Raw genomic sequence first — 22,444 nt, forward strand, 5'->3', positions numbered from 1 at the left:
ACAAACACGCAGATGGGTATGCAAAGCCAACCAACAGAGGTGGCTGGGCACAGCTGGCATCACCTATGTAAACTGGGGTGGACAGCTACAGAGTCCTTCAATCAGGCTGTGCCTCAGTAGGCTACAGGACTCTGCACATGGCATTTCGGGGGGCTTATGCTTTCTGTCTGGTGGCATTATTAGAAATTAAATGTGCTATTTAATTACAGTATCTTAAAAAAAAATGTAAAAGGCTGCTACTCTATAAAAGAAAAGCTGTGACTCCTGCAAATGAATTCTATCATTTTAAATACATTTCGTTTAAACCGTCACACATTCTGAACCCAGCAAGCTCTGAGAAAGTCTACACTACTATTGGTGTTTTGCCTCAGTTCTTGGCTAAATACTTGCATAATTTTCTGAGCATCATAAGGATTCTACTGGAACTCGAAATAAAACAATTTTTCCTGCAAATATGCCAAGGGTTTATAAAATTAGATAGATAGATGATAGATAGATAATTCAGTCTGTCCCTCAGTCCTATAAATAAGGCTTTATTATTACCCCTTTTGTGGATTCAGAGAGGATAAGTGACGTTCTCAAGCAGGAATTGAACTCAGATCTTTGTAAATTCAAACACCATCCCTTTTTGTTTTTTCTACTATGCAGCCCTTTCAACTGGGACAATCTCCATTCATTCAGTGGCCAAGTTCAAAAGTATCTACAACTTTTGATCCAGGAAGACCACAAAACACACACAAACAAACAAAAAACAAGAGGACCCCTTTCTGGGATTAGATCATTGCCCACCTCCTTTCATTGGGAAGTCTTCCTGAGGGCAGTTGAGATGCCCTAAGATTGCCAAAGAAATGAGGACTTGTTTTTGTCTGCAACTGACAGAAACCTGCTAGAGCAGGCCAAATGCATCCAAAGGATTGCCAAGCAGATTCTGTAGGGTTGAGATTCTGTATCTTTTCCTATCTCCAGTCAAACTTCCTATAGGTCCAAGGTCCTGCACACATTCAGGAGCCCGCACCCCACCCCTGGGCTGTTTTATCTGTCAGCCAAGAGATAATGGCCCCACCCACAATCCATTAAGTGGCCTGAGGTTTTTTTTAAGTTTATTTATTTATTTTGAGAGAGAGACAGAGACAGAGACAGCAGGGGAGGGGCAGAGAGAGAGGGAGAGAGAAAATCCCAAGCAGGCCCCACGCCGCCAGCACAGATCCTGATGTGGGGCTCAAACTCACAAATGGTGAGTCATGACCTGAGCTAAAAGCAAGAGTTGATTGCTTAACGGGCTGAGCCACTTGAGGTGCCCCTAGTGGCCCAAGTTTTCAACATGACAGCTGACGCTGTCCAGCATTCTTTTATGTACATCTTTTATGTACAGCTCCAAAAAAAACACTACTTCAGAACCAGCCTGAGCACTCAGGATTTGTTACACCAAAAAGTTAAATCACAATTTTGGTTCCTATGGGTTTTTTAATCTCTTTAGGCTTCATTTCTATTTTCTTAAAAAAATTTTTTTTTAATGTTTATTCATTTTTGAGAGAGAGAGAGAGAGAGAAGAGGGGAGGAGCAGAGAGAGAGGGAGACAGAATCAGAAGCAGGCTCCAGGCTCTGAGCTGTCAGCACAGAGCCTGACGTGGAGCTCGAACTCACAAGCCGCGAGATCATGATCTGAGTGGAAGTCAGACGCTCAACCGACTGAACCACCCAGGCGCCCCTCATTTTTATTTTCTACAAAAGAGGCTGATGATGGTTCCTCCCCCCAGAGGGCTGTTGGAAAGATCAAAACACATATCCTAAATATTTAGCACACTTCCTGGCACATAGTAAATATTCATTATATATATTAGCTGTCATTCTTTGTATATTTTATTTAAAAGGAAACTTCTAAATCCAAATGTGTAGTGTAGACACATTATTTGATTTCAGAAATGGGATATAAAACAGTGCTTCTCACACTTCAGTATTCCCTGAAGATCTTGTTGAAACGTAGATTCCGACTTGGTAGGTCTCTGGTGGGACCTGGAAATCTGCATTTCAAACAAGCTCCTACTTGATGCTGAAGCTGCTGATCAGGGGATTGTGATTGGGATGTTAATGGAATCTAGGGGGCAGCTGATTTATCATAAGTGTCACAATATCCTTTTATCATAAATGTCAAAATAAAACATTGCCGTATAGCTCTACATATATTTGTTAACTACTCACTAAGTTCCAGGAGCTCTGCCAGGCACCCGAGCAATGAGCAAAAGCAGTCATGGTCCCTAGCTGGAAGCCTATGATAAGGTAGAGAACACAGGCATATAACAAGTAATTCCATTCTGCTGACTATGGTAAAGGCAAATGTAAGGCACTGTTGCAGGAATGCAGCACACAGAGATTTGACCTAAGCCAGGGTCTTTGATGCATTCCCAGGAAGAGATGTCCAGGAAGTCAAGGGCTGGTTCCCCAGGAAGAACTGTCTGGAGTATTCCCTGTCTTTGTTGAAGTGTTTACTTCTGTTGATCATCTTTTCAGATGCCCAACATCCTGCCCCAGTGAGCTCGTGATCATGTACATAAAGGCTTATTTGGGGACTGCATGAATATTTAATAGTACTATTGAATCAGGGTTCTTGCTATAGTAAGTGACACACACACACACACACACACACACACATGCACACACACACAAAACAAAAGTAAAAAACTCAAAAAGCTTGAGTCAGAAAAGGGAATTCTTGCCCCACATAGCTAAGAAATGCCTGGACTCAGGAATAAAAAATTTTAGTGCGTTTTGATCTCTCTGACTGCTGACAGACTTCTTCAATGTGAGTGGGAGTCACAATAGAAGGGGTTGAGACCAGCGTGGTTATAGATAGCACCAGTTTTTTTTATCCTAGTGAATGACCCTAGAGGAAAAAGAATTTGCCTTTCCAGGCAATTGTCTGACATTCCAGAGAAGGGCCTCATTGGCCCAGCTTGAGTGACATGTTCATCTCTCAGCCAATCCTATTGCCCAGGATGGTGTGGGGTGCTGTGGTTGGCCTGGCTTGGGTCACATGACTTCCTTTGTAGGACATTCCTGGACATTCCCGCCAGAACCATGTGGAGTAAAGAGGCAGTTCTCATGAGGAAGTTTACTGTACATAACAGAGTCACAGATGTCTACTACTGTGTCTATCCAGAATTCAGTTCATTTTTCTCAGGTGCAACTGTCCAGTCTTAAGGACAAAGCCTGATTTGGGGTACAAAGATACCAAGTTGGAGAAGAAACATATTATAATAGCATTATTTCTTCTTTATTGATACAACGTAATTTAGGTAAAAATTACGTTAAATTATCTTACATCATTTTTAATTGCATCAAGACATCTGAAGTTGTTCTCTGGTTTGGAAGTTTCAGTTATGATGCTTACTATTCAGCAATTCAGCTTAGTATATTTTTTAAGTAACCAGAGGCTTTTGGTAAGAGATAGAGTTACTGTATAGTTTATATGCATTTGCAACTACAGAATATTTGTTCTTCCATGAAAGCACTGCATTGGGCAGAATCCACTGTAGATTTCCTTCCAGCAATATTTGAGGACCTGCCCTGGGTTAGGCACTGCTTTAGCCCCTAGAAATACAGAATTCAATGGGATAGGGAGAGACTGATGTTGAATATAATTTGCTATTTTTAAGGGCCGTATGTGCTCAGTAGAGGTACCAATAAAGGAGGTGGACCTTTGTTATGAAGGCAGGCACTCTCTTTGTTATGACACATGAGAGTATAACTCTTGTTATGAAGGAATCTCATAAAGGCTTCTGAGCAGGAGTAGGACAGGCTCAGATACGTGCTTTATGAGGTCACTCTGGCTGCCGCATGGACAATGAACTTCAGAGGAGAAGAGGTACTGAAGGCAGGCTGGCAGTCTTTGGCGACAGTTGAGGTAGAGATGATGAGGTGAATTGCATGTCGATCACCTTGGCAAGAGTGTGGGCACATGACGTTATACAGTGGGAGATAAAATCAGGAGACACTATGGAGGTAGAATGGACTGGCCATGCCATCCTGTCCTTACAGGGGAGAGGCAAAATGGCTACAATGAAAAGAGTAGAGGAAATGATGCATGATTCACCCACCTCTTTACCACCATGTACTTCAAGCTGTGCTATCGGCAAAATCTTCTGAAAGGGAGTGATGAAGATGTAAGACATGAAACGTATTTAATGGATAGCGTCACTGAAGCAATCATGTGGACTTGTGAACATGCGTTCAATGTATGGTCCACGGAGCGATCATTTTAGAGAGGCAGGGTCCTCTGGAAAGCAGAACACGTCTATCTGCTTATTCTGTTCCTACGCTAGCTCTGGTCTCCCCAGCTCCCAAGTCATAGCAAATTGCTACCCACAAGTTATTTCCAGTGATAGGATAATCCTACCACTGGCACCTGCACCAACACATCAATAGGCTGGAACTTGGTAGTAAGTGGGTTTTCCATCAACCATCTCCATCTCTCATTTGATATTTCAGGGACTGGCAATGCGCTCACTGGAAGCAGAAATGGTCAGGTTATTTAAGGGCTAATTGGAGCGTCTCTCTCTCCTGGATGCTTCTCTTCCTTGGCTTAGCTGAGCATGTGGAGGAATTGTCTTTTTGTTTTTCTGCAGTCACATTTAACTCTCTCTCTGGAAGCCAAGCAGATTTAATTGTGTAAACATGAGCAATGGTAATTGGGTAAATGAAGTTGGAAACCAAGGTATGATGTTTTTGTTTTGCTCTGGGAGGAAAAAAAAAATAGGGAGCTTGTTTTTCTCTGGTGGCAAACCTCACTGTCAGAATTCTGGACAGGCACTTGGCAAGAGGGAATCCCTTTACAAATTCTCATCAAGACCCACTGAGCTGAAATGTGTCTCTGCTTCCTCGGGGGTTATGGATCAGCCCAGGGACATTTCATTGTTTTACAAACCACCAGGTCAGGTATTTCTCTACATAGGTTCAGCTACCTGGGGGAAAAGAGTAAGAAGTTACACACTCAGGTAACACACACTCGTCGAAAGAGCCATGAGGGTGTGTTACCAGTGACGTACCTAACTTTCAGCACAGCTGGAGGTAGAAAACCAGATTTTAAAAAAAACTTTAAAATACAGAGTGGTTTTTCTTTTTCCTAAAGCAAGGATCCACAGTGGCCTTCCTTTAAATAGCTTTAATTCAAAACTGATTTTTTCCAAATCTGTTTACGCACAATCTTTTCCAAACAAAAGGTTTAAATAAGAGGAGAGACTGATAACTAATTTTTTTTTTTTAGTCCTGCCTTCAAAACATTGAGGTGGTCCCACGATCAAAAGACCTCATCAACTTCTGCTTTTAATAGATGGTTTCACCAGAATATTCTTATTTATCCTTATTTCTCATGTTTTTTATTAATGTTGCTAGCATTACATTTCCTATAAGCCTGAAGTAAAATTCATTTTCCCAGTTGAAAATTTAAGCAAACCCAGAAGCGCACTTGGCAATGGAGTATGGCCCCCTCACCGTGCAGATTGCTTTATAAATGAGGAACTATTAAAAAGGAGCAGGTCTAAGGTTAATGAGACACTCATTAAAGGGAGAGAATTGTAAAGCTGACAGTGCTCTGTGCCTGTATTGAAGGAGAGGCTATTGTTATAGGATGCTTGCTGTGCTGATATTGTAAGCCACATGACAGATGGGTCAAGTGCTGATTACAGTATTCTAACATTTGGAATAGCAAGTAACATATTTGATAAGCTGGCAAGTTTTTATATATGATTCAACCCACAATATAAAAGCCACGAGAATTCCAAACTGAAAATAATTAAATGAGCTGGAAACAATCAGATACCACACATTTCCGTCCCCCCCCCCCAAAAAAAAATGACAGATTTTGACATGTTGAAATTCCACAAAGGGAGCAAGAATATTCCCTACCTCACTGGAACTAATAATGGCCCTTCATCTGCTTTTGTAGAGCAATTCATTCCTGCCTCCTCACAGTGTCGGAGATAACAATAAACATTTGTAGGCACCTTAGGCTTTACAGAGATCTGTCCAGCATTGTTTCATTTGCTCTTAGCATCATCCCTGCGAGGTACATAAGAAAGATACTAACATTCGCAGTCTGCAGCTGAGGAAACTGAAGCACAGGGAGGTTTAAGTAGAAGGTGTAAGGTTGCCTAAGAAGGTTAGGAAGCATGTTGAAGGGGAGAAGCCAGATCTTCCAGCTGTGAATCCATAAGTCTGATGGTTGGAAAAAGGAAGCAGCTGTTAACACAGAGGCGTTCTTCATTGAACAAAAGTGTATCTTCTCTCTGCCAATGATGCTGCCACCATCATTCATGTGTATCCGTCTGGATAAGGGCATCCAGTATTTGCATTCAGCCTCTGAGTGTCTCGGTAGGGTGGTGCTGGTGACGCTGGTAAGAGTCCCGTCCCTTGTCGCACAATGTCACGCCTCTGTAACGTTGCAGTGACTCCTAGAAAGGAGCAGCTCTCCATTTGTGTTTTATCACATTTGCTTGTTGTTCTTTTCAGAGTTTGTCATCTTACTTGTCACCTTTGTAAAAAGTCACTTTGTCTCTTTACTTTTTTTACTGTCTCTCCTCACCTACCTGAGCAGCCCCCCCAGCGCCTCCTGGGCCTCCTCCACCCTCCCAAACGCAGACCAGCATGCTATCTCAGAGGCTCAAAGGCATGCCTAGGCCAAAACCAAGTACTGTAAACTTCTACCGTTATTGTACTCAGCAGCTTTCTAGCTTAGTTTGCTTTTCCGTTCATTTTCCTTCTGGAAATTTTGTTTCGGTTTGGAACACTGAGCTGCGTGCGGCTCCGGCTCTCGAGTGTGACACTGTAGGTTTTGAGACAGTCGAAAGAGAGCATTTATTTCCAAATGTCCACATTTTTTTTTTTGTCTCTAGCTATGTCTGACATATGCAACATTTTCAAACCTCAATGTCAGCACAAAATAACATTGTTGCATAACATTTTGCATGACGATTTTTTTTTTATACGTTCTGAGCTTCAATTCTGTTGTATGAAATGTTTACTAAGTATATTGTAGTTCTAGTTCCCTTTCCTCAGTGCTCCAGCGGGTACACGATTGGGAGATAGGAATGTTGCAATACATTTCAAGACAGCGGAAGTGACACCAAAAAAAAAAAAGTCATGTTTAAGCACAAATTTCTCCTTGACCTCTGCTGGGGGCGGGGGGAGGGAGGATGTGCTACAGGATTTTGCACAATATTTTCTTTAAAGACAACATCGTAGACAAGTTGTTTCCAGTACAATTTTTGCCATTTAGCTAGTCAGTTAGCTACGCAAATGAAGAGGAAAATAGTATCTTGTCTCAGCAAAGTGGCTTGATCTACAGATAATGGAATTGCAGCTAATTAATAGTAAATGAAAATCTGCTCCATGGGTTAATTGGAAGATCAAGCATCCTACATTAAAGGATCCTTAACCTGCTTATGTTAATGGTTGCCTGTTAAAGTAAAATTGCAAAAGGTTTTATTAAACATACTGTTTGTATATATACATCAGGCATACACATATCTGTGTACATGTGCACACACTTATAGAATGGCTGCATGCACATATACACTTTATGTGTATCTATCAATATATATTGTAGTCAATCTAAGAGTACTGCATATTAAAACAAATCTTCAGGTGGTCCTAGCTTAAGCATCTTGGATTTCTCCAGACATGAAAATCATTCACAGTTTTTTTAATAAAAGTACATACAAATGTTGGTAGGAATTATTTCATGTCTATATCATGTGTCACGTACAGCTAGAATTCCCCCTAGATTTGGTGAGTATTCCACCCAAAAGGACAATGTTCTTTATTCTTAAAGCTAGAGATTTCAAAGATGTGCCCCAAGTGGGATTTCCTGCAGATTTGTATTAATGTGCAGGCTTGTCTGGTTACTAGAAAATGTCTGTAAGTGTGTGATGTGTGTATGTGGGTGTATGTGTCGAATGGGTAATAAGCATAGGATGAGGAATTTGCAAATTGATGTGTAAATGTGAATATCAACTAATAAAAAAGAGTAGCTTATGCATATTTACTATCAAAATGCAAATACCTCATTCTACACATATTACTCAAACATATATACACAGTATGTTTGTAGAAATGCCTGAAAGTCTCCTGATGAAATTATGATAGCCCATTTATGAAATTATAAACGGGCCTGGTGCCCCCAAAGCACAGAAATCAACCTTGTCGCTCTTTATCTCTCCATACAGTCATTGCTCTGGACCAGGCGATGAGCTATCAACCCTAAACTCTTCACATGTCCTCACCCTGAGTGTCAGATATTCCCTGCCTGATCTGCACACTTATGTTCCCTGGTACCCCCTCATGCCCTAACCCTACCCAGCCATTTCCACCTGTGTGCGGTACAAACCGTGGAGTGTCCCATTGGCCTGAATCCAGAAAGCCCACTTTCGCTCCAGTCGTGGGACTTTGTTGGACTGAAACTCCCAGGACCTCGACAGTCTTCCCCAACCCCATCTACCATTCTTCATTCCCATTGGCTGAAATACTCTTTATACAGTGGTTCACTGAATTTGTTTTTCATTATTAAATCCCACATTACTACTCGTCTGATGTTCATTGCCTGTCTGACAAACGTACAATGGAAAATGAGACGGCCCTTTTAAATTTCTTTGGTAAATTCGCAGTCACCTATTTGTTTAAACCTCATCTCCGCGCCCCCCGCCCCCCACCCCCCCCCCCGGCCAAACAATAGCATAAACAACAAGAAAACCTTCCTGTGAAGTTTTAAGTAATTTTCTCTAGTTAGAAAAATCCTGACGCCAAAATATATCTGCTTTAGAGGAGGGGATAAAAACAAGTTCTGGAAGTCTTTTTGTGCACATATATAACCTGGCTGTGGAATCACACTAACGGATCCTACTGCCATTTTACCCCGTGTGCTCCCAACGTCTCCGAGGCTTCAGAGTTCGAAGGTTTAAACATGAAATAGAGGATCCCCTGTGGGTTCAGACTGGTTGAATTCAAGCAATTTCATTGGCTAGGAATATCATTACATTTTAAATAAAAAGATTTCCCCCAGGAAAAAAAAGTTTCTCATTTTTGGTAACATAATGACATCACCAAACATTCCTGAATCCGCTCTTGGAAAGACTCACCCTGAACCAGGGTTCCTTTTGGTCTTGGGTCAGATCAAAATACAATGCTTTCAACATAATAAAAACTAACAACAAAGAACCAGTTTTGAGTACATTGTTGCCACCACCCCCCCCACACCCCCCAAATAAAATTTCAATCCTACCAACCAGTGGCACAGACTACCATCCCTTCCTCCAGTCCTCTACCCCCAACGCCCTTTTAATGATTCTATCCTGTCTTCTACCTAATAGCTCAGGAATGTCCGTTAGCTTTCAGTTTCCTCCCTGGACAACTTCAAACAGCCAGACGTTTGATTCTGTTTGTTCCAAATGAACATTCCAATACCTGTTAAACATGCAGACCTGTAATGAAAAACAAAGCTGAAGTACCAAACGTTCAGGGACAAATCCAGGAAACAAATGTCACAGCAGTCAGGGGTCAGAGTCCTGCCTCAGGTAGCGCGAACACAGTCTAGAGAGTGATATAAGATAGTGCATTTATGCTGTCTTTAAAGAACGTGTGTACAAAATGTCACTCAATTGGAAATGGGCTGTCATAAACTTAATATAGCCTTACTATGAAAATTTGCAGCTGGAGCACTGCTTTTTCTTAATATGTATTATAATGAGGATGGTGTTAATAACAAAATGGCTTTATGGTCTGCTCACTACTAATTACGTGGCACTGGACATTTGCATGAACCTTTAGAAAAAAAAAATTGGTGATGATTTGAAATGTCTTATCCACTAGTTCTAATGGCCGCAAAACTAGCCCGAAGCTCTCACTGAATTTTAACACCAATTCTTGTACTACAGAAAATGTAGGCCGATTAATCACTCCTGCCAAAAAGCTCGAAGACACAATCCGTCTTGCTGAACTAGTCATTGAGGTTCTCCAACAGAATGAGGAGCACCACGCGGAGGTGAGCGGGCCGGGCGGGAAGTTGTTTCTCTGGGTGTTCCTTAGCGGGAAAGTGCAGACCCCATCCTCCCAGCAATTCAAACCAACGAGATGCCTTAACACACATGTTCTTTTAACTGGCCTTGCAAAGAGAAGGCGAGTGGAAGTTTTGCAAGGAGAAGCCCTTTGAAGGTCGTTTAAAACAAACAAAAGGTGGCTACATGTTATACATTTCAGCTTTAAGTTTTCAGATGTTTCTAACAACAAGCAAAAGAGGTGAGTGTATTTTAAAGATAACATGTATTCCAGCAGCACAAGGTTATCGTCGGGAACACACACGATACTTTTTGGTCTTTTGTGGTTGTTGTTGTCGCCACCACTGTTGTTTTTATTTATTTTATTTGGTGTGTGGGTCGCAGGCCATGTTTTTGAATTTATCTCTGTAACTTACTCCGCTCGCACGAGAGCCTTCACTGGTTAATCTCGGATGACCTAGGTTGCTAAATGCAGTGACGGAAGCAAATTATTCTGTGTTGTTCAACTTGTCGATTCTCCAACATACATCTGAATAAATACAGCCTACTTTTTCTTTTTCTTTTACGAACCACTGTCAAAACGATCGTTTTGATAATAACTGTAAACTAAGGGATTTCAAGGCTAACTAAATCCCAAAACTGCAAGGACTTAAACAACCCAACACTTCCAAAAGAAAAAAGATCCCAGGATTCCATTATGGTCAAACTATTTTGTCACTTCCTGTTTCAGAAACCGAGATTTAAAATTTCTCTTAAAATAACCTTTTTGAAAATTGCACTAATTTTCGCTCTTCCTCTCCATTCAGTTCTGCAGCAAGAGGGGAACCAAGGCACTCCATAAAAGCAATTTCTCAAGCACTTAAAATGATCATTCCCATGATACAGGAAAATTGACAGTATAGTTACATAATATATAATACACCATAAATCCAATCGTCCCGACTAATGCCTGATTGCATATTTAAATTTCCTCCCTGTTTTTCTACTGTTCCACTCAATCACGGCTGATCGTGGCAGGGAAAAGAGGTATGTGACTAAGCCGAATGAGCCAGCCACCTGCTGTCATAGTCTGTGCATGCCCTTCCAAGTATCATGTCTTCTACTGGGATTTTTCCTGGGTGCTCCTGCTTTCTAACACTGACCCGAGGAATGTAACGGCAACTTCCAGTGGACTGCTTGTGAAATGGCCCTCCACGGCAGGGTAAATGTGGGGGTTCTCTTGTGCGTGCATGAAGCGAGTGATATACTTAACAACAAGTGCAGTTACATCCCGACACGCGCCTCCTACCTGCCTGGATCCTGTCCTTAGCCTGTCTTAGTTTCCTACGTCCGTCTGTACTTACCTTTACCACAGCAGTTGAGTACCGAATGTAGTAACCAGTAGCTAGCCAGAGTGATACTAATCTTCCTCTACAACTGTCTGTATGTGAATCATATATACAGTATTTATATATAGAGAGAGTGTCAAAGAATCATGATCCCCCCCCAAAACCCTCCTAAGAACAGGGTGAAGACCCTTTGAGGCGAGTGTAACTAACTCCAAGCGGTGCACAGCCAAGAATGAGAAGAGGGGCCAAATCAACCCCCTGCAAACCTGGAAACTAGGACCTACCTCCAGACATATAAAATTAAGTTGGGCTAGGATAATTTTTTTTTTCAACTCCATCCTAGAGGACATCCTTTTCAGATTGGGGGCCTTGGGGGTTTTGGTGACGGTAAGTACGTTCTTTCTGGGTGTCCACCGAATCATTTCCAGAGCTCCGCAGGGGTTCTGGCCTGCCCTCCCCTGATTTGGATGTTGAGGCTTTTCCCATGATGCCAAACCAAATCTACACATTTCTAAAGACCTGGATACGAAGAGGATGGCTTTCCTCAGTCACAGCTGTGCTGCTGTGCTTTTAACTAAAAGAAGAACAAAAGTGACAGACATGCTTCATTTGTAATCACGTGATACTCTCAGGCTGCTACAGGCTAAGGAAGGATGGATATTTTCCTAAATTACTCAAAAGAGGTACCAAAGGGAAGCTGATATTACAAAGAAGACGTTTTTGTTTGTTTTACTTTTCCAAACAAGCACTTTTCTCAGTAAGCGCTAATCATCATCTTAAACTGCCCTAATAACCATCATCATAAAAATATTTTAATCTTATGCATTGAAAAGGCATTCGGGGTAAGTAAATAGGGTAGGAATAAATCCAATTCTGTTTCCATTAGAAGTTAGACTGAAAACTTCAGCACACTTTGGAATTGGGAGACTTGATTCGATTTTAGAGACGTATACAGGATCATTTCCTGAATTAGTAATTTCACCCAATCACAGAATTTCATGAATGGATCAAAAGTTACCTATCTGCTAAGCACCGAGGCAACCTACCTCGTGCTTTTTGGGAGAACAAGGAAACATAAGGCAGTCTTGACCTTCAAACAATACAGTGCATAGTGGCCAGGAGCTCGGGTTCTGTGTCAGAGAAGCTTGAGTTCGAATTCCAGCTTTACCTGCCCCTTGCTTTATGATCTCGACCTGGTTGCGTAACCTCTCTTATCCTGTAAATGAGAGAGAATAATAGAATCTACCTCAGATGGTCGTTTGGGGATGGAAGTCCGCATGAAGTAAAGTGTCTGGCGTTATGCTTGGCACGTAGTAAGTCCTCAGCAAAGCTTGGCTGTTGCATTTTTGGGGACGAATTGCTAAGGAAGCCAAATATATTGAGTATGTGATCATGAAAAGGGACAAAACTATGTGGAAAGTGTCAAGTGAAAGGTACAGACAGAATATGTGGAAAGAAGAAAGGGTTCTTTTCAAGGTGGAAGCATCCAGAAAGGCACCGTTTGTTCGGAGCGTTCACTTACAGATTGCAATCACCTGGAAAGCCCTTAAAACTTTCTGATGCCAGGGTGTCACCCCAGCTCGAGGAGTCAGAATCTCACGGGGAGGAGCTGAGTATTAGTAATTTGTAAAACTGCCCAGCTGATTTCAAAGTAGAGCTGGGTCGAGAGCCCCCTGGACTACAGCTAACGAAGTAGAATTTGCTTTGATATGTTTAAGACGAGGTTTGGCTGCCAAAAAGAATGAAGTATGAAGATTTTTTTTTTCTACTGACCAGTCCTCCTTGCATCTTCTCTGATCGCTCAGATACACTCAAGAAAATCACTAAACCCTAAGCATGGATCTCGGCCGTGGAGCCATGGCGTTTCGTGGCTCTACACAAACAAATGTGACAAGCAGACTTGCCTCCCTCACCAAAAAAAATCAACAATCCTTAGAATCATCTTTAATTCCAGTACAAAGTAATTAAATACCCCAAGAGAAAACATTCTCATCAGCTGGAACTATGTCACACATACACGCATGCACGATACGGTGGTAGTTGTCACATTTATTTCTTAATCTCAGCTTAATTCTGCTCTGAGAGCTGAAGTTATTCCCACATGCACGCACACACATACACACGAATAATGCCTTCACGTATCAGTGCTCTCCCTTTCCAATCTCTCTCTATGTATACGTATGTATATGTATATATGTATTGTGGTACACGAAGGGGTACATATATACATGTAGTTTGTGTACAAAATAGACAATGTGTTCAGTGTGGTGGACTGTATTCCTAAAGCATACATCTTTGCCTTTAAATAATGAAATGAGCGGGTAAGTATTTAGAAGCCAAAGCACAGCTCCTTATTATCTTTGGAAAAGATCTCCAAAGGCTTCGGATGCCCACAGACTTTGAGTTCAGTCGTGTACCAAAGTAGCATTCACCTGTATGAACAAGCGTGAGATAAATATAGTTGTTAGGTTTTGTTTTGGTGGTTTTTTTAAATTTTCAAGCTTGCCTTGCCCAACCCAGTCACACGGATTCTGTTCATTTGATTGAAATTATGATAATGGCTTTTTGGTTGTGACTGCCCTTGCCAGAATCTTTTCTCCAGAACCTCCTGATGTGGTTCTGGAAGAATTACCTTGGGTGGACAGAAATAGATTTGGTCTTCATTTCTCCTACAGCTATTATATTTAAATGATCTTGACTTTAGAATCCAAAGTTTCTCTGCCAGACTTCAATAGTGATCATTCATATCGTAATAGTCATTGTTCTTTGTAGGGTTACCTATCCATATACCTATTCATGCAACAGCTATAGATAATTGCTCAATTTTATGAAATTCCAATGAGGGACTAGGCTCTATAGATAGAAGTGGGTGCTTATTTGGGCCTCTGGTTTGCAACGTTTCAATAAACCTAGTAAGAGCCAGGCGTGAAGTTGGGCTAAGAAATTTGGAATTTCAAACATTTAGAATTGGTTTTTTGTTCTTTTTTTTCTCTCTCTCTTTCTTTTTCTCCACACCCCGCCCCCCCCCCCCCGCCCCCGTCATCCTAGAGCAAAATCATATCTGAGTAGGCAACTCAGTCTTCCCAGTAACTGTTTACTTGGACTCACCCTGAAGCTATAAAGTTCATAAAATAACTAATGAGGAAGTACCAGCCAACATTTGGCGTGTCTTTATGAAGTTTGCAAATCTCCTGCATCAGGATTAATGAGAGTCATCCCGCCATCTAGGGGTGGGGGTGGGAGTGGGACTCCAGCAAGTTCCAATATTTTCAAGGTCTCTGCCCAAAACACAGGTGGCTGGGAGAGCTCCGGGGGTGGGGCGGAGGATTTCTTCCTCTGCCAGATTTAGCCAGGTAGTCAGTGTGGAGCCAGCCCCACACCCCAGGGCCCTCGTGCCCAGGCAGGAAACCCACAATAAAACCTCATCGATTCAGACACAAATACTTGTGGCAATTCAACTGCAGATGTGGCTCTTTTCATTTTTCTGAAGTGGAATGTTTGACATGATCTCAACTTTCTCTGGAAATTCTAACGGCTCTTCTCACAAGTTTTATCCCAGGACCTCTGAAGTTAAAGCTTCTATCTCTTTGACTTCACTTTAAGCATCAGTGGGTCTATGGTTATCAGAAGTTTTAAAAAACCTCTACATTTATGAGACACTTATATGGGAACCAGCGAACGCCTTTGACTTTCGTGCCCAAGTACTGACTGCATTTGAAAGCAGTAAAATGATATCTCTTTTTAGAAAACCCCATAATGTAGGCTTTTTTGCTGACAGGCGAGCATCTCTCTTCTCTCCTTACTCTGAGTCGGTGAGGTTTTACTGTAAGTTAAAATGGAAACAGCAGGTGTCAATTTCCAGCCACGCTGACCTTGCAGAATGGTCCATGACTTGATTTTTTCCATTTAATTTGCAAACCAGCCACATGTTGATAAAGGAGAAGTAAGTAAAATGAAATCTCATGAAAGAAGAGAGGTGGACCCCTATTCTGCCTCCTAGTGGCTGTTAGAATATCCCCAAATAACTAATGAATCACAGAAGAGCTTGGCCATTGAACAAACTCTTTTCATTTATGGAATTATTTCCATAATCATCTTTCATGTTTCCAAACGCCTTCCCATCTTTTTTGTTGGTGAATGCTCCGGAAAGTGTTTCCAATGTAAATACTTTACGGCATTGGGTTGGGGGCTGGGGGACAAGACGGGCAGCCAATTTGCTTTTGTTTCTCTGCTCTCTTTGAAATCAGGAAAAAAAAAGGGGGGGGGCTGTTGACACCGCCACTCATTCTGCATGCTCCCTGCCAGAAATGATTAGTCAACATGCATGCATGCCTTTGAATGGCATTCACATCTGGCCTCGTCCGATGCGAATGTTGTCCCTGAGACCCTGCACAATGATTTCCAAGGACCCACGTGCATGAAAATGAGTTACTTCACTGATATTTTTTGGTTTTCAATGTACATACGTGTCCGACCCCCGGAAAAGTAAGTCCTGATCTTACTGAGTGCTTCCTAGCGTAAGCCTGATCTTCCCTACAGGCAGGATGCAACACCAGAGGCTCCCTGCTGAAAGAGATTTTGACTCAAAAGTTTGGTGACAATTGGAACAAGGTTTCCTTTGCCTTGGTATGAAATAGGAGTGACATTACCGATGCATAGAGAAATAATGAGTTGCTGAGCTTGTATGAGACCGTAGACATTTAAGCCCAGATGTATAGATGTAAGTGAATAATAATTGCAAATTTTCAAGTTAGACCAGCAGAAAACCCATAAACACAGTGAAGAAACTCCCAAATTCGAATACCCTAGAGCAAGAGCTAGCCAACAGCAGTGACAAAGAGCATGACTCAAAACGTACTGGATTATTGTAAATTGAACAGAAGTTCCACGTCTGCCATTCCTCCGGCTGCGTTCTCTGACCAGCAGATCAGAATACGTTTGAAGGCAGGCCTGGAATTATGAAAAGCATTGCCTCGGGACACGTAAAAGCCCACTTGTCTGAAAAATGCTGTTCTTTTTACAATAAAGTCACCAAACCCTGCTGATGCACCGTTAATCTTGACCAGTGAGGACTTGACTTCACATATCTTCAGTGGGAGAGAAAAGCTCATCGCCTCTTTGTCTGTTGTTTTTCTGCCAAATTTCAAAGGCCTTTGCGTGGTGGTCAGACTTGATGGTGGAGCATGCGGAGACGTTCCTGTCACTCTTTGCAGTGGATATGGATGCGGCGTTAGAGGTGCAGCCCCCAGACACATGGGACAGTTTTCCACTGTTTCAGCTGCTGAATGATTTTCTCCGTACTGATTGTACGTATCGTCTTCGACTGGTTGACTTTCCTAAGTAGTGTGCAGATAAATAGATCAATAATAGGTAAATAAACAGATCAATGAGATGTCTCCTCTGTCCCAGGCAGACTACAGGCTCGTGAACCCCCTTCGTAGTTTTCTTATGACTTTAAAAACAACACGAGCTTACAGCTGATGGCCATTCTCGTTCTTCCAACAAATGTCTTGTTACAGGAAAGCCCTCTCTTCCCTAGGCAGGAGAACTCAAGAGCTGTGTGATAAGCGGGACCCATGCCTGTGTGTTTTATTTGCTTTTGAACAAGCTAATTAACTTAACCTCTTCACATTTTGAAATTTTTATTGCAAGATGTTTTCTAGATGAAAAACAATTTCCAGCTAAATAACACCCCAAGCGTTTCAGTACCTTACAGCAACACATAGCCATAAAATAAACCTTCCTTCCAAGAAGTGATGAAGGAGGGGAGGGGGACAGAATGCTCTTTCTTTCTGGGCATGTCACGGGAGGGAGGGGAGTGGGTGCAAGGAAAACCTGAAAAACAGTTGTCGATTATTGTTTTCACTGTGTTTTTAGAGTTAATTTTTTTTATTTTTTTTTTAATGTTTATTTATTTTTGAAGGAGAGAGAAACAGAGTGTGAGTGGGGGAGGGGCAGAGAGAGAGGGAGACACAGAATCGGAAGCAGGCTCCTGGCTCTGAGCTGTCAGCACAGAGCCAGACGCGGGGCTCGAACCCACGAACTGTGAGATCATGACCTGAGCCGAAGTCGGACGCTCAACTGACTGAGCCACCCAGGTGCCCCTCACTGTGTTTTTGTTTTTTTTTTTAATTTTTTTTTTCAACATTTTTTATTTATTTTTGGGACAGAGAGAGACAGAGCATGAACGGGGGAGGGGCAGAGAGAGAGGGAGACACAGAATCAGAAACAGGCTCCAGGCTCCGAGCCATCAGCCCAGAGCCTGACGCGGGGCTCGAACTCACGGACCGCGAGATCGTGACCTGGCTGAAGTCGGACGCCTAACCGACTGCGCCACCCAGGCGCCCCTCACTGTGTTTTTAAAGGAGCGTGATTGCTTTCCCTTTTTAGAAGAACAAAACAAATGGGTAAAATGTTTTTGAATTCCATTTTCCTCCCACACAGATTGAATCATGAGCTTCAGTGCCATTCATATACTTTTATTACCTCCCCCCTGCTTCTTTTTCGCCTCCCCCAGAAACGGTATATTTAATATAGAAGACAATCCCTTCTGTATGTACATTGTATGCTGATAAACCAACTGTGGGTTCTTACCAAGCTTTTGCTTATCTGTTCTAGATAATTTGTGCAATGGAAAATTTCACAAACACCTGCAAGACCTGTTTGCCCCACTTGTGGTTAGATATGTGGATTTGATGGAGTCCTCAATTGCACAATCCATTCACAGGGGCTTTGAGCGGGAGTCATGGGAACCAGTCAAGTAAGGAAGCCTCTTTTGATATCATCGGAGTTTGGGTGCAAATGGCTGGACAGTCATACAGAAATGGATTAACGGTGTCACGGTTTTTATCGTTAGCAAGGACAGAGAGCAAACACTGTACATGTTTCTAACTGTGATGCTCACCCATAAGTGGGGGAGGGAGAAGGAGGTTGAGAAATGTTTTATGAAGTGAAATCTTTGTTTTATTGCACAAGATAAACAAGAAATAAGGGATAGAAACCTGGCTGTGATGTTAGTACTGTGTAGCTGACTCCAGTGGTGATACCCCTAGGAATTAACGTTTCCCACAGTGTGTTCCATAGGGGTCTAGCCAAGCAAACTCTTTCTATTAAAGGCCAGGTAGTGAATATTTAGGCTTTCCAAGGGGGCATAATCTCTGTCACAACTACTCAGCTCTACCCTTGTAGTGAAAAACCAAAACCAGACAAAAAGGCAAATGAACGAGTGTGGCCGCGTTCCCATAAAACTTTATTTTCAAAACCAGGAAACTGTCCTGTAGGCTACAGTTTGCCATTTCCTGGTCTAGGCCTTGGAGACGCACTTTGAGAGAAGACTTCACTGTGGCCAGATATGTTTAGGAAAGTCTATCTACCCCACTCATCCACCCCACACCTGTATCTCCTGGAGAAGCAGAAAGCACAGCAGCATATTTGAAAGCTCTGAGAGCATGGTAATACAGACCCTTATTTAACTCTGCTTGACCTGGAGCTTCCTAAATGTATTTGACCTCTTATTTTGTCAATGGGACATCGCTCCTGTAGGACCAACGACTGGAAATCCTGTAGGGTGTAAATTTGGCAATTTCCACAATTGCTTAGCAAATCTTAGATCCCATTGGAAATGTCTGGCAGAATCAGTGCCACCTGTGTCCCCAGCAAGAAGGAGGGCTGTGACTCAAGAATGCTGGAGGGTCAGTCTTAGGCTCCCCTTTCTAGAGAAGTAGAGGGCTGCTAGGTGTTGAGAATTTTCTGGTATGGTTTGAAAAGCTCCAATAAAGCCTGGTATTAATTTTGCCCTGTCAGATTCCTTTTTGTTTTTTCTTTTCTTTAAGAAAAGCATTTTGTTCTTTCTAGTCCTTTCCATCTTTGAGAAGTAACAATCAGTATAGAGCATCATGGGGGTAGGTACAGCACACTTTGAGGTACTTCAGAACAAATATCTAAAACATTTCCCTCAAGTTCAAGGACTTGACTTGTGCCCTGTCTCTACACAGTTTTCTGGATTAAGATTCTTCCTCTTCATATTACACTGCATGACTCTAACTGACAAAGAAATGAGTGCAAAATAGCTTTCTCAGCCACACATCACCCGCCCCCCTCCCCCATGTCTAAGCCACAGGAGAAGTTTCTTGACTTACCCTACTGAAAGCAAGTTAATAGGTAGTTGCTCTTCATTCGCAAGTACCAAGAAATCTAAATCTTGGCTTGTTATTCTCAGGTTTATAACCTTCTCTTAATATGGCCCTGCTGACTTCTAACGCAGGAGAGTTAAACTGGGTCCCTTAATGATCAAGCGTGAACGAGGGGCTGTATTTTTTTGTAAATGCTCATTATATTCAAGCCACTTGTGCTGTGGAGAACAGCTGAGAAAAGGGAAAGGTTCAAATGAGTAATATTCACATTTTCAAAATAGTAATGGTCTTGAAATAGCTTGTACTTACTTGGGTTTAAATGTGGATGCTGTTACTACCAAACATGGGAGGAAATGATTGGTATCCGTCACTATTTCTTCAAGGGCCCTGGGGTTAGGGCCTTGCCCTCCACTTACCAGCCAGAAGGCAAGACTTTGAAACTCTCTGAACTTCTCCTCTATAAAACTGACTTTTTAAAATGTCCCTACCCGGTATCTGAGAATTGTCATGAAGCTCTGGGAGAATGTCATTGACGTCATTTTATAATCTGTTAAATTCTTCAAGCAGATAACTGTTATTCCTCTTACAGCATTAAATATTCTCGATAACGTCAGAAATAAAGGTAGAATCAAAATGACTTTCACAAATGGACGTGTTAGGGAGGGTTTTGTTGGGGATTTCTTTTGAATGATTAAAAGAATAAAATTTGAACTCTTGGATCAGTAATTTAAAGATCTGACCATTAGGGAAGCATGAATAGTTGTGAATAATAGCTTGGGAATGTTTTATGTAGATGGTTTTTTTTTTTTTTTTCTTCTCAAGTAGCTTTTTGCAGGTCAAACTGTGCTCTTGGTTAGCGGCCGTGATTGTGGTCTGTTCAATTCGTGGTAAATAGTACATGCCTTTTGGAGTATATGGACACATTTGGAAGTGCCAACTAAAACATACATGAAATTACAATTCTTTGAAACCACACACATTTTATTAGCTGATTTGTAAACAGAACGTGGGTGCTATGACAGATTTGCAGAAATGGCCGGCACAAAATGAAGGGTAAAAAGACCTTGGGACTTCCTTTTATGTGCTAACAATGAGTCTCCCTATACTTCCTATCATGTGAAGAGAAAGTACAAACTCTTTTTTTTTTTTAACGTTTATTTATTTTTGAGACAGAGAGAGACAAAGCATGAACGGGGGAGGGTCAGAGAGAGGGAGACACAGAATCTGAAACAGGCTCCAGGCTCTGAGCTGTCAGCACAGAGCCCGATGCGGGGCTCAAACTCACGGACCGCGAGATCATGACCTGGGCCGAAGTCAGCCGCTTAACCGACTGAGCCACCCAGGCACCCCGAGAAAGTACAAACTCTTATCTGACCACTAGTGAAGAAGCAGAGATTCATTTTCCTTTTCGTATTTTTTTCCCAAGTAAAGAATGCTGTTTTTGGAATGTTTATTATTATTATTATTATTATTATTATTATGCATACTCAAGAACAAGAAACTGACTTAGGTAAATAGATTCACTTTGTACAACCTTCTCTAATCTTACCACGTGTTCGTTTCTCCATTACACACAAACACAGATGCACACACACACACACACACACACATACACACACAGACAATACATACACACAGCCTTTCCCTCAAATAATTGTTATATTCAAATAGCTCTGTTCTTCCATTTTTCAAAAGTTGTGATTACAGGCACCTGATTATAAGTAAAATGAGAAATGCATTGTAAAGCTTACTGCAAGAGAAACTAGCATTCAAGTTATTAAAGAAAAGCAGCACTCTGAAAAGAAAATGCTACCGATATATTGAGTTTGCTAAAAACAGAAGTATTCTTTCTTCTTCAGATTTTCTTATTTCAAAATATAGACCTGCAAAATAAAGCAGAAATATAATCCTTTGAGCTTGATACAACTGAAGCTACTTGATAGAGTAACATGGCCAAGTTCTAGTGCCGCTTTTCTCTAGAAAGATGGCCTTCCATCTCTGCAAGGGAGAATGGGTTGCTGCATCTCTGTGTCCCTTAAGCCAGATAACCGTCATGATCAGCATCTCAATGCATTTGTGGAAAATGTTGTTGTACCGTTTCTATAACCACAGCGGAAGGCCATCAGCCTGTCAAGAATAGGCTCAAGCTAGAGCCCATAGCGCCCTCATGGGTGTCCATTAGGAAAGGTCATAGGGCCATTGCTGGGAAGGTTGTCCCCAACTCTCCCTGCAGCCCTGAATATGAGCTTTTGGCTCTCACTGACGTTGGGCAGCCTTTCTACCAGCTCTTCAGAGTTGGCTCCTTGTTAGTCAAGTCATTGTGGCCTTTGGCATGGAAGCAAAGTTAGCACGTAATCCGAAGCTCCCCAGGACTACTATGTACCCACTCCACACCACCTTTTCCTTGACAGATCATGTCTCAATCTCCACTTAAACACCTCCAGGTACAGGGAATCCACACTTCATGGTTACCCATTTCAGGTTAAAAGGGCTCTGAATGGTTGCTCTAGACACTATTTTTGACATATGCACACTGAAAAATCTGGGTTTCTCATTTCTCAGAATGCACTCTACCTCTCTCTGCCTGAGATGTATATATGAAAGGTGTTTTTTAAATAACCTCATTTTCCAGATTGTCAAAGATATCAATATCTTAATGAACTGTCAGACCAAAGGCACCTTAGCGACATGTAGGTGACCTGGGATGAAATACAAAAGTACTAGACTGAGAGGAGACTGAACCTTGGGCAAGTCAGATGACTTTCCTGAGCCTCACTATCCTCCTTTGTAAAACAAAGACTTTGAATACCCAAGACTTTTTCAAGCATTTTGGAAAATGTGATTTTCCATATTCACCCCATATCCACATTTGGTCACCAGCGCCTCCCTAGCACCTAGAACAGAGCCTGGGACACAATAGGTGCTCAATAAATATTTATTG

The 22,444-nt window shown here is 41.9% G+C and overlaps 1 protein-coding gene across 19 annotated transcripts in view; it reads left to right on the forward strand.

Moving 5' to 3' along the window:
* CADPS (calcium dependent secretion activator) overlaps nt 1-22,444 on the forward strand; it is a 479,125-nt gene that overhangs the window by 365,001 nt on the left and 91,680 nt on the right. For 12 of the 19 annotated variants that reach the window (XM_058726308.1, XM_058726310.1, XM_058726302.1 and 9 more), the window contains 4 exons: nt 9,924-10,030; nt 15,294-15,314; nt 16,521-16,677; nt 17,990-18,131. In XM_058726308.1, coding sequence (XP_058582291.1) covers nt 9,924-10,030; nt 15,294-15,314; nt 16,521-16,677; nt 17,990-18,131 — 427 coding nt within the window. The remainder of the gene's footprint in view (nt 1-9,923; nt 10,031-15,293; nt 15,315-16,520; nt 16,678-17,989; nt 18,132-22,444) is intronic. The other 7 variants (XM_058726311.1, XM_058726316.1, XM_058726318.1 and 4 more) reach the window with 1 other exon arrangement.

This window comes from Neofelis nebulosa, chromosome 4 (assembly GCF_028018385.1).
Source record: "Neofelis nebulosa isolate mNeoNeb1 chromosome 4, mNeoNeb1.pri, whole genome shotgun sequence".
NCBI lineage: Eukaryota > Metazoa > Chordata > Mammalia > Carnivora > Felidae > Neofelis > Neofelis nebulosa.